This window comes from Urocitellus parryii, chromosome 12 (genome assembly GCF_045843805.1).
Source record: "Urocitellus parryii isolate mUroPar1 chromosome 12, mUroPar1.hap1, whole genome shotgun sequence".
Taxonomy (NCBI): domain Eukaryota; kingdom Metazoa; phylum Chordata; class Mammalia; order Rodentia; family Sciuridae; genus Urocitellus; species Urocitellus parryii.
The window spans coordinates 29,518,593-29,533,150 of NC_135542.1; the positions used below are offsets into that span (position 1 = coordinate 29,518,593).

The following is a 14,558-nucleotide window of genomic DNA, read 5'->3' on the forward strand; positions in this document are numbered from 1 at the left end:
AGTAAGGTCCAGGACGCACCTTGCCAGTCTTCCAGATGCTTTAACCTTCCTAGTACCTGTCTGTGACTTTGCCCACACCTGTGTTACCTCTAGAAACTCTTCTGCAATTGTGTTTAAAATAGTTTTAGTTATTCCCCTACCACCTTCCAGGCATGTTTTTGAAATTTCTTTTGTCACCAACTTTTTCCCTCTGTGGACCACACAAGATGGTACAACCCCTCCCGCCCCCAGCCTTGCCCCCAGCCTTTCGCAAACTGGTCGGAGAGGACTGGAATAGACATGTTGGCGGTGGACTGAACCCAGGGCAGGCTCCACCACTGGCTGACAATGTACCCCTGAAATGGATAGAATTCAAATCTTTCAAACCGAAGACAGTGATTATTTTGCGTTAGGTCGTAGTTTCAAACTAAGGAGAAAGGGAGATCTTTGAGATTTCAGCAGGGCGTGACTCTGGACGTCTGGACAAGGAGGAAAACCTGGGCAGGGGGGAGGGGATGCGTTGGGATCCACAGGAAAGAGGAGCGGAAGGCCGCTCGGGAGTATTTCGGAGTGTCATACCTTTCCCCCAAACCCTGCTATGCATCCGCCTTACACCAGCGCGGACAGACCCGCACTCCCGGGGACTCCAGTGCCGAGGGCCGCGATCTGCGAGCCTGAGGTTTTCCCGCAGGGGGCAGTGCCGCCCGCCAGCGCGCCAAGGCGGTGGGAGGGGGCGCAGACCAGCGCAGAGTTGTGGGGCTGTTTGGAAGAAAGTTAGGGGATGCGAAGAGGTGCGGGCAAGACTCCCCGGGTTTGCGCCAAGCTGCAGAGAGGGCCTCCGAGGCTCCGGGTGAGGCGCGGGGATGGCTGGGGAGAGCTCGGGGTCCCGCGTCTCGCGCTGCGGGGAGGCGCAGCCCCCGGAAGGTGCGAGTGTGAAGGCCAGTGTGAGCGCGCGCTGGCTCTCCGGGCTCCCTAGGCGCGCGGGTGTCAGCTTGCAGAGCGGCTCCTCCCTCCGGCCCCCCTGCCCGGCCGGCGGTCCCTCCCCCTGCCCGCTCGCCCCTCCCCGCAGGCCCGCGCCGGACGCCCCAGCGGAGCAGGCGGCAGCGGCGAGTTGGGGAGCCCGGGCTCGCGCTGCCCGAGGGGCCGATCTGAGCTCCGCGCCCGGCCGGCCGCGCCGCTCCCCGCGGGGCCACGCCCTGTCAAACTTTGCTGCGGCGGCGCCGGGGAAGGAGGGAGGGGCGCGGGGCTGCGAGAGGCGGCCCGGGTCCGCGGCCACCATGCCCCAGCTAGGCGGCGGCGGGGGCTGCGGCTCTGGATCCGGGGCGGCCGGCGGAGGGGACGACCTGGGGGCGAGCGACGAGCTGATCCCCTTCCAGGATGAGGGGGGCGAGGAGCAGGAGCCAAGCAGCGACAGCGCCTCGGCGCAGCGGGATCTGGACGAAGTCAAGTCGTCTCTGGTCAACGAGTCGGAGAACCAGAGCAGCAGCTCGGACTCGGAGGTAAGGAGGTCCCACGCCGGCCGCGGGGGACTCAGCCCCGCGCTCGCTCACCCGCCCGCGCCTTTGTGTCTCCTTCACAGGCGGAGAGGCGCCCTCAACCCGCCCGGGACTCTTTCCAGAAGCCGCGGGACTATTTCGCCGAAGGTACGTGTCCATTGGGCCAGTCCCCAGTGCCGGCCCCATGGTGTTCCGCGCCTCAGCAGGCGGCCCGCGGTCCCGTCGCCCGGGTGGCTGAGCCCCTGCTCTCCGCCCTCTCAGCAGCAGTCGCCCTGGAGCGTGCGTGAGGGGCGCTCAAGTCCCGGTCCCCCGCCGGAGCCCCCTGCCGCGGCTCTGTCCGGGGCCCAGGCCTCACCCAGCCTCGGTTTTGTCTGCAGTGAGAAGGCCCCAAGACGGCGCGTTCTTTAAAGGGCCCCCCTACCCTGGTTACCCTTTCCTGATGATCCCGGACTTGAGCAGCCCGTACCTCTCCAACGGACCCCTGTCTCCCGGAGGAGCGCGCACGGTGAGTGTGGGCCGGCAGCGTCGGGCGAGCGGGGGCGGCACCGCAGGATGTGCCCCCAGGCTCGGCGGAGGGGTGGGGGTGGGGCCTCCTGCGCCGACCCTGGGCAGAACTTTTTTGCGGAGTTGAACTTCTCGGTGGCGGCCGAGTGCTGGGCTGCGCTGGCCACTGCCTGGGTGAAAGTGAAGTTCCCATAACTATTCTCCTTTTGCGGCTCGAGGCTTTGGGATCCACCTTGGGGATGTCCCTAGCCCCACAGTCCTTTGCCTGCTTCAAGGAACGTTGGGTCTGTGCCCACTGCAGGGGTCTCACTTCCTTCCAGAGATCTGCTGGCCTGACTTGGCAATAGGGCCCGGAGGAGCCAGGTCGACATGGCCCTCATTTCCCCGGGTTCTCTGGGCGACCCTGAGCTCGGTGCTAACAAACCTGCATTCGGGGCGAACTGTTCACGACCCGCTCTCCCCCTAGCCCTCACACTCGGGCCTCTACTTTTCTGCCGAGCTCTGGATCTTAAACTCCCGGAGATGATTTCGAGGCGACCCTAGGCATTCCTCAAGTTGAGGAACTTGGCTTTTCCCCTCTTTTGTTGTGGGCTTTTCTCATTTAAAGCGAGCGCTGCGACACTTTAAACCTGTGAATGGGCGCGCATTGTGTGCTGTGCTCTGGCATTTGGAGCGGTGATTAAGCAAATTGACCCGGCCCCAGACGACGTGCAAATGAGGGCGGATTCCTTAGCCCTCTCCAGCTCCAAACTGCCCACCCCCACGCCCGCATAGCAAGGAGTAGGGTCCCGGGCTGGCCAGGCCTTTGTATCCTCGGAGTCGCCACCCCACCCCCCGCAATCGCTGCCCAGGTGTTGGGTCCTGTGGCGGGCCTTGGGTGAGCGCCTACCTACTGGGTGCCCGCTGCGCGCTGCCGCTTCCCACCCATGGTCTTTGCTTCAGCCCCGTTTCCCATTGCCAGCGAGCTCCTGCTCGGGAGTGCTGGCCCTCTGGACTGGGCGTGGGGGAGGTTCTGATCCTGCAGAGGGGCGTGGGAGCGCACAGACCTCTCAGCGTCGCCCAGGGAGGGAGGAGACCCCGCAGGTTTGGCCCTGCCAGATTGTGTGACTTTCGCAGCGAAATTTGGATTTGGGCCTGTAACGGTTGCTTTTTCCCATGCGTATTTCAAGAAAAGTTGGGTGAACTTTCTCCCCTGCGGCCACGTTCCTTCCGGTGCCTGCAGGTGGAGGTGGAAATGGAGTTCCCTAACTTGGTGTGTGCGGTCAGAGTTATCCACTGAGCCCCATTTTTCCATTTTCCATTAGGAGGTCTAGAGAGGGGTCCTGGAGAGGGGGAAGGGAGCCACTAACTTTTGTGTCAACCCAGAGCCGGGTTCTAGGCAGTTAGAGTCACCATACATGTCTCAGGTATGACTCTTTTTTCCTCAAGATGGAGATTACTCCTGTGCCCATTTCTCTTTGGGGCCTTGGATTGTCAGCCTCACACGTTCCTCTTGGACCTTGACTGTGGAAGGGGTCTCTTCCTCCGTAGTCCCGCACCAAGAGCCAAGGCAGGCAGGTTTTCTGTTTGTGCCTGTCTTACCTCCTGCCCTCTTATGGTTTTGGGGGTTTTTTTGCCGAACAACTGCAGGCTGAATCTTGCTGATATTGGGGGTTCTTATGACTAAACCTGGGCCTGTGGGGCACTTGGGAGCCTTCCTTAGGGAGTCATTTTTCCCTCTCTGACTGTCCCTGCCCTTCTTTGCAGCCATTCCTCATCACTAGCTCATGCCACCACCCTTTCAAGCCTCCTAGGACATTGTTCTCTGTGTCTGTAACTTGACCCTCTTCCTTGAACATCACCGGCATAAGGAGAGCAAGTGATAAGACACTTGGTTGGACTGTGGGACTGGATGATGGTTTTCCTTGGGGTGATTATATCAACGTAGTTAACATGATTTTTACCATAGACAAATGGTTCATCAGACAGATTTGGCCTCTGCTGGTTCCCCAGCCCAGGAAAATGAGTATAGCTGGATGTGGGTGGGAAAGGGAGGGAGGTGGCTGCAGGCTGGGGAGGAGGTGTCTGCAATTCATGATCTGATCTCTGTTCTAAGCACCTTAAATCTTTTTTTTTTTTTTTTTTTTTTTGTACCAGGGATTGAACCCAGGTATGCTTTAATTTGTTCTAATTAGTTACGTGTGACAGTACAAGGCCCCCTTTTATATTTTATTTTGAGACAGGGTCTTGCTACACTGTGGAGGCTGGCTTTGAACTTGCCATCCTCCTGCATCAGCCTCCTGAACAGCTAAGACTACAGCTGCGTGCCACCATGCCCGGTAGCATTTTGGATCTTGATTTATTTCTCCATCATATAGCTCTGGGCTCTGCTACTCTAAGGCTTGTAAGTGGTATAGAACTGATGTCCCTGTTTCTCTGCTGCTCCAACATTTCTGGAAATACCAGCTTAGGAGGAAGAGTGGGGATTGGCAGTTTATAGATGTTCATGGGCCTTAGGAATCAGAGCAGGGGCAGGCCTCAGTTCAGGTTCCCTCCCCAGTGGCCGGGCTCCTCTGAGACAGCTGGAGCCTGCCAGTCCCACAGCCAGGCTGTCTCGCTCCCTGTGCAGCAGCACCTTGGCCTTCGCCCTGGCTTGGCCGAGATGTGGGGAAATTGCCTCTTCCTGAGGCTCTGTAGAGAAGAGGTCCTCTTAACCTGGGTGAGTGCCAAGCCTCCAAGCCGTGTGCTCATCTGGAGCCTGGAGCCTGGAGCCCATGGCCTATGCAGAGAAGAATAACTGCCACAGGCCACTTTTCACCATTTGCAGTGTCACACCAAACTCATGTAGTCAACCATGAAGACTTCCCAGGTTTACAAAACCACCTCAGCCCTGTTGACCAGAATTTTCTTATGAAAGCGTAAGTCAATATGTTAGAAAGTGGATCTCAAAAATAATCTAAAAAAAAGAAAATGCTGAGAGCATTTCTGCCAGCTAACTCCAAAGGGACAGAGTGGGCTGTGCCACAGAATGGGTGCTGATGGCCTTTGGAAGGGAGCAGCCCAGGCGGGGTGGTGAGGGCGCCTCTGGCTTCTGTGTGCTGTGTAAGTTTGGGAACTACGGTCCGCAGCGCCAGCAAAGTTTCTCATGTCCTCACCAGACTGTCAACTCCAGTTCTGCATGAAATTGTCTTTGAGCATATGCCCACTTTAAGTCCTCCTGTATCCCCCTGTTTCCCCTGGGCAGTCTGGCCAGGGTCCAGGCGCACCCATTCTTCCAGAAGGGCAGAACTCCACGTGCACAGAGGTTGCCTCGGGAGTTATATGTCACAGCTGAGGAAAACCTTTCTTTTGAAGGATTAGTATAAACATGCTGCTTTTGGTAAAATTCTTTTAAGTCATTTCATCTAAATATAACTTCTGTTCCATTTTTTCTAAATATAACTCTGCGTTTAATGAGGGCTTTTCAGAGAGAACAAGCTTCCAGAGGGCCCTCCCTGCGTTGCAAAAGTTTTGGCACTTGGATTGCTGGGGTGACATTTGATTTCAACCTCTGGGAAGGGACTTGAACCCTGTCAGTCTTTCTTTGGGTGGGTGGATCTGGCAGGGAATGTCTGACTTGACTACTTATGATTTTGGAAAGTTAGTTTGGTCTCATTCTTCATTGATTGCATTTCTTGGAGAGAGAGCAGGCTGTTGCAAGTACACACGCGCGCGCGCGCGCGCGCACACACACACACACACACACAATTCTAACTTTAACAAAGAGTATTCCAGCCTTTCCAGGGACATGCAATGTTACCAAAAGAATTGTGGAAGAAAAGAATTTAAATGTTTAACCCACTGGAAAAATTTTCTGTAATGGGAAGGCCCTATTTATATTTCAGTTTTGAGGCAACTTTTATCTGCAAATTGGGAAAATTCAGAATTGCATCCTTAATATTAACTTGTAACAACTTGGCTCCTTCAATTGATGCTTATTGAGTACATATCATGGACAGTGGCTAGGGGAGCATGGGAGACAAATGCGTTAGACTCAGTTTTTCCCTAAAGGATGTTAAAATTGAGATAACATGCTTGTAATCCCAGCAGTTCAGGAGGCTGTGGCAGGAGGATTATAAGTTCAAAGCCAGCCTTAGCAATTTTAGCAAGGCCTTAAGCAACTTAGTGAGACCCTGTCTCAAAATAAAACATAAAACAGGCTGGAGATGTGGTTCAGTGGTTAAGCATTCCTGGGTTCAATCCCCAGTACCATACACACAAAAATAAATAAATAAAAATTGAGTTAGGAGGAAGTACTATTAGCATTCAGAGATGCTATATGTCTATGTTAGAGACAAGACTGGAAGAACATTTTTAGAATAAGAAGAAGGGAAAAATTGTTTTGAGCTGGGATGTTGGAGGAAGGCAGGTAGAGGAGTGGTTTTAAACTAGTCCTTGAAACACATACAATTTGGGGTAGCGGGTACAGGGGATTGAACTCACTAGAGCTTTACCATAGAGCTACAACCCATGCCCTTTTTATTTTTTTGAGACATGGTCTTACTGAGTTGTTTAGGGACTTGCTAAGATCTGAGACTGGCCTTCAAGTTGTGATCCTTCTGCCTCAGCCTCCCAAGCCCTGGGATTACAGAACCGTCATGCCCAACCCACTCATTTCTTAATTCAAAGTAATTCTTGGTAAATATTTTTTAAAAGTTATCTATACAGATGTAAGAGAGGGCATTTCACTCCATCTCACTCCTACTTTGAGATGGGAGCTGGTGCAGGGGGGGTCAAAGACCAGCAGGGAGGAGCCAGCCTTTTGGGCGTCTGCAGGTCACTTGGCTCCATCCACCTGGAGGAGAGGAACAGAGAACCCTGGAATTCACGCAGGGGACTGAGGTGTGGCTGAGTGTCCAGCGCATGCCTAGCGTGGGCAAGGGCCTGGCTTCCATCCCCAGCACCACCCCAAAAGAGTTATGATGGGAAGTGTTGGGGCTCGAGGGGCCAGACCTGGAAGGAGCTGACACGGAGCTGAGGCCCGGTGAGGTGAGACCATCTGAGTGGGAGAAAGCATGGGGATAAGGGATGGCTGCCTGCATCTGCCTGAGGAGGTGTGGTCATCAGAAAGTGGTCCAGGTCACAGTTAACCCCTGGTGCCTGGTCCTGGCTGACCTGCGAGTGACCTCACAGCTGCTCCCGCCGGACAGATGCTCCCTGGTGTTTTGGCAACGACAGATCCCACACTGCCCGTGTGAGACTCTGGGGGAACTGCTGGGTTTCCCTGGGGACATGCTCAGCTCCAGGAGATGGTGCTGAGGGACTGTTGGAGCTGCAGGGCCTGGATGATGTGGGCAGCGGGAGGAGAGCAGGAGGAGGAGCACTGAGCAAGGCGGCTGGACCACAGAGGGACGCGTAGCCGGAGGAGTGGGCAGACGCCGGGGCATGTACGCTGGGTGGCCAGATGGCTCTGGGACAGTCTCAGTGAAGCCAGGGGCAGGTGGGCTGGGTCTGGACTGTTGCTGACAGCTGGGGGACTACAGGCCTCATTAGGAAGCATTGATGGTGGGACCTCCCTGCTAAATAAGGAGGTGCCATCGCAGTCCTGGGGACGCTCTCCGGAGACATGGGAATCTAATGCAACTTGCAGCAGGGGACAGTGCTGGGATGGAATAAGTAGTTTGGGACCAGGAAGGTCCCGCCACTTGTGAACGTGGAGAAAACTGCCCCAGTTGGTTGATCCGGCTGCTTGGGGAGGCTTTGTATATTCTGTGTGTGTTCTACTGATTGCATTTAGGGAACGTTATGGGGTAGAAATAAGGTGTTCCCCAGAAGCTCGTGTGTGACAATGCAAGACAGTTTGGGTTGAGAATCCACTGATATGGATTAGCTGGGGGGTCACTGCAGGCAGTTTGGGTTGAGAATCCACTGATATGGATTAGCTGGGGGGTCACTGCAGGCGGCGGGTGTGGCAGAAGGAGGTGCGTCACTGGGGGTTGTGCCTTTGGGGTTTGTATTTTGACCCTGGTGAGCAAAACTCTCTATGTGCTTCCTGGTGCCCCGTCCTGAGCTGCTTTCCTCCCCAGCCCTCCCACCACAATGTCATGCCTCGCTCAGGCCCCAAGCGACAGAGCCGCTTGTCTGTGGACTGAGACCTCAGAAACCTTGGGCCCCACGTGCACTGTTCCTGCCCTGTGTTGTTCTTCCAGCTGTTTTGGTCACAGCGGTGAAGAAGTGACGTCATCGCCATTCCTAGGCCTCCACGTTGGGGACAAGGGTGGGAGCTGGGCTCTCCCCCAGCTGTGGTGCGCCTGGCACCCGTTTCTTTCTGCCATTCATAAAGAGTCCAGCAGTGCTCGGAGGAACCTTGGTTGGTACTTTTAAGGTTCTGAAACAAATTTCAAAATCCTAAAATCTTTTTCATTATGTGCAGAATCTACAGATTTTCCTGGGAAGTGAACATTTAATTTAGAAGTACACCTCAAAGTTTGAAAATAAAATCATCAAAATGCTTTTCTATCCATGGCTGTTTTTATGAGTTTTTGTGGAAATCATAAAAGAATGATAATCCTAGCTACCTGGAGTCCCCAGGACAGGAAATAAATCCACTCTCGTGCCCTCCAATGGTTGCAGTATTTTTGGAAATCCATATTCAAGAAGAACAAGGCCCCAAATGTTCACCCTAATTGAAAGCAAACACGGTTGTAAAATTCACAAAAGAAGAAACTATAAATGGGTACCAGATATGTAAAACTACATTCCACCATGCAGGTAGTCTAAAATGCTAATTGACACAAGAATCATCTTGGCCTATCAAATTGACCCTCAGATTTTGTCTTAAGCCCTTCAAGGCTGGCAGATGAGAACAAAACGGCTGCTCCTTCTGTCTGTATGTGATGGATGTAAGTGGCCTAGTCCCATTTGGAAAGCACTTGGCAGTGGTTGCTGAAACCTTGGTGTTTCCCAGTGTCTGACCTGCTAGGAAGTAGGCACTTGTTCCCATTTGGCTGCTGTGCAAGCAGACTGTGGAAGTCAAGTGTCTTGTACAAGGTCACACTGCTGATGGCTGAAAGTGAGTCCAGGTCCAGGTCTTCCCATTCTGTCCTGGACTCCACACAGCATGGGAGCATTTAGGGATTGCATTTAGGGAACTTACAGGACTGGCTCCTCTCGGGTAGGGTAGGGACAGTAGGTTTGTTCCAGGTGCAGATTGGAGTTGGGCATCCCTTCCCTAATCCACAGCTGTCTGCATGAGTGAGAGGCCATGGGCAAGCCCTGGTGTCAGGCTGGACTGCAGAGGAGGTGGTAACCTTTAGCCGGCTGCCCACAGGAGGAAGAAGTGGTGATCTGTCAGTGTTTGACTTGCTGGGAAGCTGGAAACTGGTTTTCCTTGCTGAAATCTGGGAGGGCTAGAGGAAGACATGTGTCTTTGGCATGGAGGGGCACACCCATTCACTACCCTGCAACTTAGATCACAAACCCAGTTCTGGTAAATCAAGTGTGCAAATATGTCCTTGTGGTTCATTTATAAAATATTTGAAAATTGGTTGCTTTCTTTGAGCTCTCTACAAGTAAAAAATGAGTCCCAATCAGGGGCTGGGGTTGTGGCTCAGTGGTAGAGTGCTTGCCTAGCATGTATGAGGCACTGGGTTCGATTCTCAGCACCACATATAAATAAATAAAGGTCCATCAACAACTAATAAAATATTTTAAAAAATGAATCCCAATTATCTATGACAGATGACTACAGCGTGAATTGGTCACTGGGGTCATAAATACTTGACATTTACACCCTTTTCATTTTGGGAACTGAAGAGGTATGGGTCTCCCTGTCCCTGCTCTATGTGTGCAAGCACTTGTCTAAGTGGGTAAAATGATTTGAAATTTGAAATTGTGAAATTGAGTACTTCAGCCTTCAGTGTGCAAATCACCTCCAGGGGGTCTTTTCCTGGAAATAGCAGCATGGTGGCCTCCTGAGCATGGCTGTGGAGTTGAGGAGTCCTCAGAATGTTAGCTGAGCCCTCCTGGAGACCTGGGGGTGAAGGTGCTGGCTCTCAGTGAGAAAAGGTGTCCCTGTGAGGGCTGGTAGCCGAAGAAACTGATGGATCTGATGAGGAGGAAGGAAAACAAGAAGCAGGAAGGAATGAGATGCAAACAGGTCAATTTGCAAGCCCAGATCTGTTGGTCACAGTGACCTCTGATGTCGGGGCTGCACTCCTCTCCCTAAATTCTCACTATGAGTATGTCAGGGTCCCCAAGATCATCTGGATTCTTAGGACACCCCTCGGGGTGGGTTGAGTGTTCCTTCTGGGACTCTCAGTAAGGACTCTGCACCCTTAGCCCTTGGCTGGAAGAAACTGTGAAATCTGCCCCACAGACTCGGGGGACTGGAGGCCCAGAGTGATCCCCCAACAGGTGGTAGGGCCAGTATCTAGCCTTGGGGTTTCTGGTCCACTCCTCCCATGGAAAGTGATATGAATTTGCAGCAAAAGGCAGAGAGATTGTGTGTAGGTGGAGAGGTGAGTTCCAGCTTACCACAAGCTTCTGGGCTCTGCCTGTCCCTTCCACTCAGGATGCACTGCGGCCCCTGGCTGCTGCTGGAGCCGGATGGGGCTGTCCACAGTCTTGGTGGTGTTCCTAGCTCTGATTCGTTCTTGATTTCCCTGTGCTCTGTAGCTCCATGGGATCTCTTTCCCCTGTGGACCCCTTGTTTTCCTCTGACCTCTCAAGGTGGCCGTCTTGTTTCTGAAGCCGCACTAGAAGAGTCACATGCATCTCTTCCTGCTTCCTGCTGCCTACCAGCCCATTCTCTTGTAAGAACACGAGTATTATTGTGCATGTAAACTTGGTGTAGTCATCACTTTTTTACTAAACAGTTTTCTAGGAGGGGTACACAGAGGAGAGCGCTAGAGGACGGGAGGTGGACATCCCTAGTGCTCTGCTTTGCAGTGTGCGTTTCTGTGCAGAAATGCCTTTCAGGGAGATACTCAAGGTGCTGCAGCTCAAGTGGCGATGGGTGGTCTTCACAGCTGAGTGCCCAGAAGGTGCTGATGAGAGGTGCAGGAAGAGGCTGGGGTGGATAGAGGTGTGGAGTCCCTTGGAGCTGTGCCCTTGACCTTGCACTGGAAGCTGAGAGGAGTGGGTGGAGGGGTGTGCACCACTGCAGCCCACCTTCCACCCAGGCAAGCAGTGGAGCTAGGGTTTGGCCCAGCTGCCTGGCTTGAATCCCAGCCCTGCCACGCCCTGGCTCTGTGTGCCTGTGTCCCTCGCTGCCCTGGCAAAATGGGCATAACCATAGTACTTTGAGGTGCACTGGATGACTTAAAATCAGGATTTGACCAAGGCTATAAAATGCCAGTCATAGAACAGGTCTCTGGGATATCAAAAGAAATGAGAAATGTTATCACAACAATTGATAGCAATATGGTATTATTACAGTATTATTAGAATATCCAGGAACCAAAGATCATAAATAATGTTTTAATAAGTGGATATTTTCTTGCCCCATTTAAAAATATCTTTATAGAAAATGATTCAAGAGTATAATCGGGGAGAACCCAAAAGTGCTTAAGAGTAACTGATACATCAGCATTAGTTTTGGTACAGGTTATGAATTTACTTGGCTGTCAGTTCCCATTGCAAAGATTCACATGTCACTTTAATAAAATCATGAGTTTGCACAAGTTCCCAATCACCGGACAGTGTGTGTACATGTACTTTTATACACTTTATCTATTAGTTACACTTGCCTGGTACAGTGGCACACATCTGTAATCCCAGTGACTTGGGAGACTTGAGGCAGGAGGATTGCAAGTTCAAGACCAGCCTCAGCAATTTAGTGAGGCCCTACGCAACTTAGCAAGACCCTGTCTCAAAATAAAAATAAAATGGACTAGGGGTGTGGTTCAATGGTTAAGTACCCCCAGGTTCAAACCCTGATATCAAAAACAAAACAAAACACTCCATTCTGTAAGTTAAACTTAATTTTTATATGGGATATATGTGACAGTATGTAAATTATATGTGTGTATTTTAACTTTGAATTTTAGACTAATTTCAGGACACAACAAACACAAAGAATTCAACAAATTCCAGGGAATTCCCCCAGGCTTCCCCCAAATGTCAATGTACATTGTATTTCTTTATCTTTCTTTTTTTTTAGAACATTTTTTATAAGATTTATTTATTTTTAGTTTTTTTTTAGAGAGAGAGAGAGAATTTTAATATTTATTTTTTAGTTTTCGGCAAACTCAACATCTTTGTTTGTATGTGGTGCTGAGGATCGAACCTGGGCCGCACGCATGCCAGGCGAGCGCGCTACCGCTTGAGCCACATCCCCAGCCCTCTTTATCTTTCTTTCTATAACTTTTTTAGAGCACTTCAGATTAAGTTGCAGATGCAAGATCCCTTTACTTACAGGGCATAATTTCTCCAGAAGCTATATTATTTTGTGCCACTATATAGCATGTGTATATTCTAAAAAGATGGACATTCAACACAATACAGTTGCCAAAATCAGGAGATTACCATAGACAACACTGCGTCTCATTTATTGATCTTATTTAGATTTTGCTAATTGTCTTACTAATATCTTCTGTAGTGATGGGAAAACTTTTTTTTTTTTTAAATTCAGGGGCCTAGGGTGGGTAGGTCAGTGTAGAGAGCCTGAGTTCAGCCCCCAGCATCCAAAAAGGAAAAAAGGTATTGGGTGGGTTGGGGGGGGAGCAGGACTGGGGGCCAGATTTGGCTTAGACGTCTCCTTCAGAGATGGGATCTCCTTCAGCCTGGAGCAGTTCTCCAGCTGTCCGTTGCTCATGCTCTGGAGGTTTTAGAGATTACAAGGCATTCTTGACTTGTTTTCTGTTTCTCCATGGGTGGATTCAGGCTGCTCATTTGGGTGGGGGCTATCTCATCAGGAGCTACATCTATTCTCCCAGTGCAGCTGCTGTTACTACTCCTCATCACGGATGGAAACGTTCCTCCAAGAAAGTTACTATTTTCCTCTTTTGTAATTAATAAGTATCTTATGGGAGCTGCTTTGAGACTATGTAGCCATTCCTTCCATTCCCACCAAATTTTGATCCACTGGTTTTACTTGCCCTGAATGATATTTTTTCTTTTTGCAGCGCTGGGGATGAATCAGGGCCTCACGTGTGCCAAACAAGTGCTGACCACTGGGCCACCGCCCAGCCCTTGATAATTCTTGCCAAAAACAATTATTACTGTGGGAGTTACCAACATGATGATCACATTTTAAAAATTTGACATTGTAAAGAAGGAACAAAGATCTCCCAAGCTGCTGGCATAATTGTGAGTACTAAGTAAGATGAAGGGATGAGATAGTTTTGGGTCCCTCATTACGAAGCAAGCAAACAGGGCTGGGGGGTAGCCCCGTGGTGGAGTGCCTGCCTGGCACACGTGAGGCAAAAACAAAACCAAAACCAGGTTCTGTTTAGATTCTCTATAGTCTATATTATATTTGTTTCAAAGATGATTTATCAAGAAATTATACACGACATTGGAGGGTTCCCCCCATGGGAACCTTCTGCTCTTCATTGCTGGGTAGGTGTCAAGAACTTGCTAATTAGATTTTTAGATCTTTTTCTTGATAACTCCTGTGGAGTCTCTCACCTTCTGCCTTTTGTTAAATGCTACCCCAGTGAGGTCTTTCTCAGTGTCTGTCTCTGTAATTTTTGGAAATTGCTAGATTTGGATTCTTCTGGAAGCTTCAGTGTCCTCTCTGGCTCTTCTTCACCTGTGTTTGCAAGACTATCTGATGGGGGTCATTCCTCCCTGGGGGCCGCCTGAGGTCTCTGTGTTGGTGGCAGTCACCAGTGAGGGGCACTTGCCTCCTTGGCTTCAGAATGGTGATGTCTCTGTCACCCCATCACCCCTCAGCTGTGATGTGTCTAAAAAGTAACACTGTCCAGCATCCGCTATTTAGCTACGTTAGGTCAAAGGTCAGCAAACTAAACCGACCTGTCATGTATTTTTATAGTCTTATTAGGACAGGCATGCCTGGTCATTTGCATGGTATTCAGTGCTGCTGTTTGCATCATGAGGTGCCCAGTTGGGGAGTGGCAACTGAGGCCGTATGTGGCCCCAGAGATGGCCATTTGCAGACCTCATGCTTTATCTAGGTCATATGGGGAAAGCAACTCAAAGTGTTCAACTCTGTGCCTATTTACCAGTTTCCAGATGGTTTCTGTCACCCTGTGAAGGTGACTAGGGACTATCATTGTTGTCATGATGAACTTTGGGATTTAAATCCAGCTATCGTCTTTCAATCTATTCGAAGTTATTTTCCTCATGGATACATTGTCCCATCTTAGCCAGTTGGAACCTTTTCAAGTTGGCTCAGAATCCTCTGGGTACTGTCCCGGTGTGGCAGGATGTTCCAAGCCCGTCTTGCTTCCTGTCCCAGACCTGGAGCCAACCGTCTCTAGAAGGAGCTCTGACTCTGCAGTGGGAACCGTTACTTACAGATCTCCTCGTAGACACCAGGTGTGATACCTAGCCACTAGAGGCCATGCTGGGTGCTGTTCTAAGGACACCAAGCAGTTCCGTGGGCCGGGAAGTTGAACTTATGCCTGTTGTGACTTAAGAAATTAATAAGCACTT

At 51.1% G+C, this 14,558-nt stretch overlaps 1 protein-coding gene across 1 annotated transcript in view; it reads left to right on the top strand.

The window, feature by feature from the left end:
- Positions 1-1,109: 1,109 nt before the first annotated feature.
- Positions 1,110-14,558, top strand: part of Tcf7l1 (transcription factor 7 like 1) — a 115,915-nt gene continuing 102,466 nt past the window's right edge. The window contains exons 1-3 of the mRNA XM_026414123.2: positions 1,110-1,478; positions 1,559-1,622; positions 1,853-1,980. Of these exons, the coding sequence (XP_026269908.2) occupies positions 1,257-1,478; positions 1,559-1,622; positions 1,853-1,980 (414 nt within the window). The 5' untranslated portion in view covers positions 1,110-1,256. The remainder of the gene's footprint in view (positions 1,479-1,558; positions 1,623-1,852; positions 1,981-14,558) is intronic.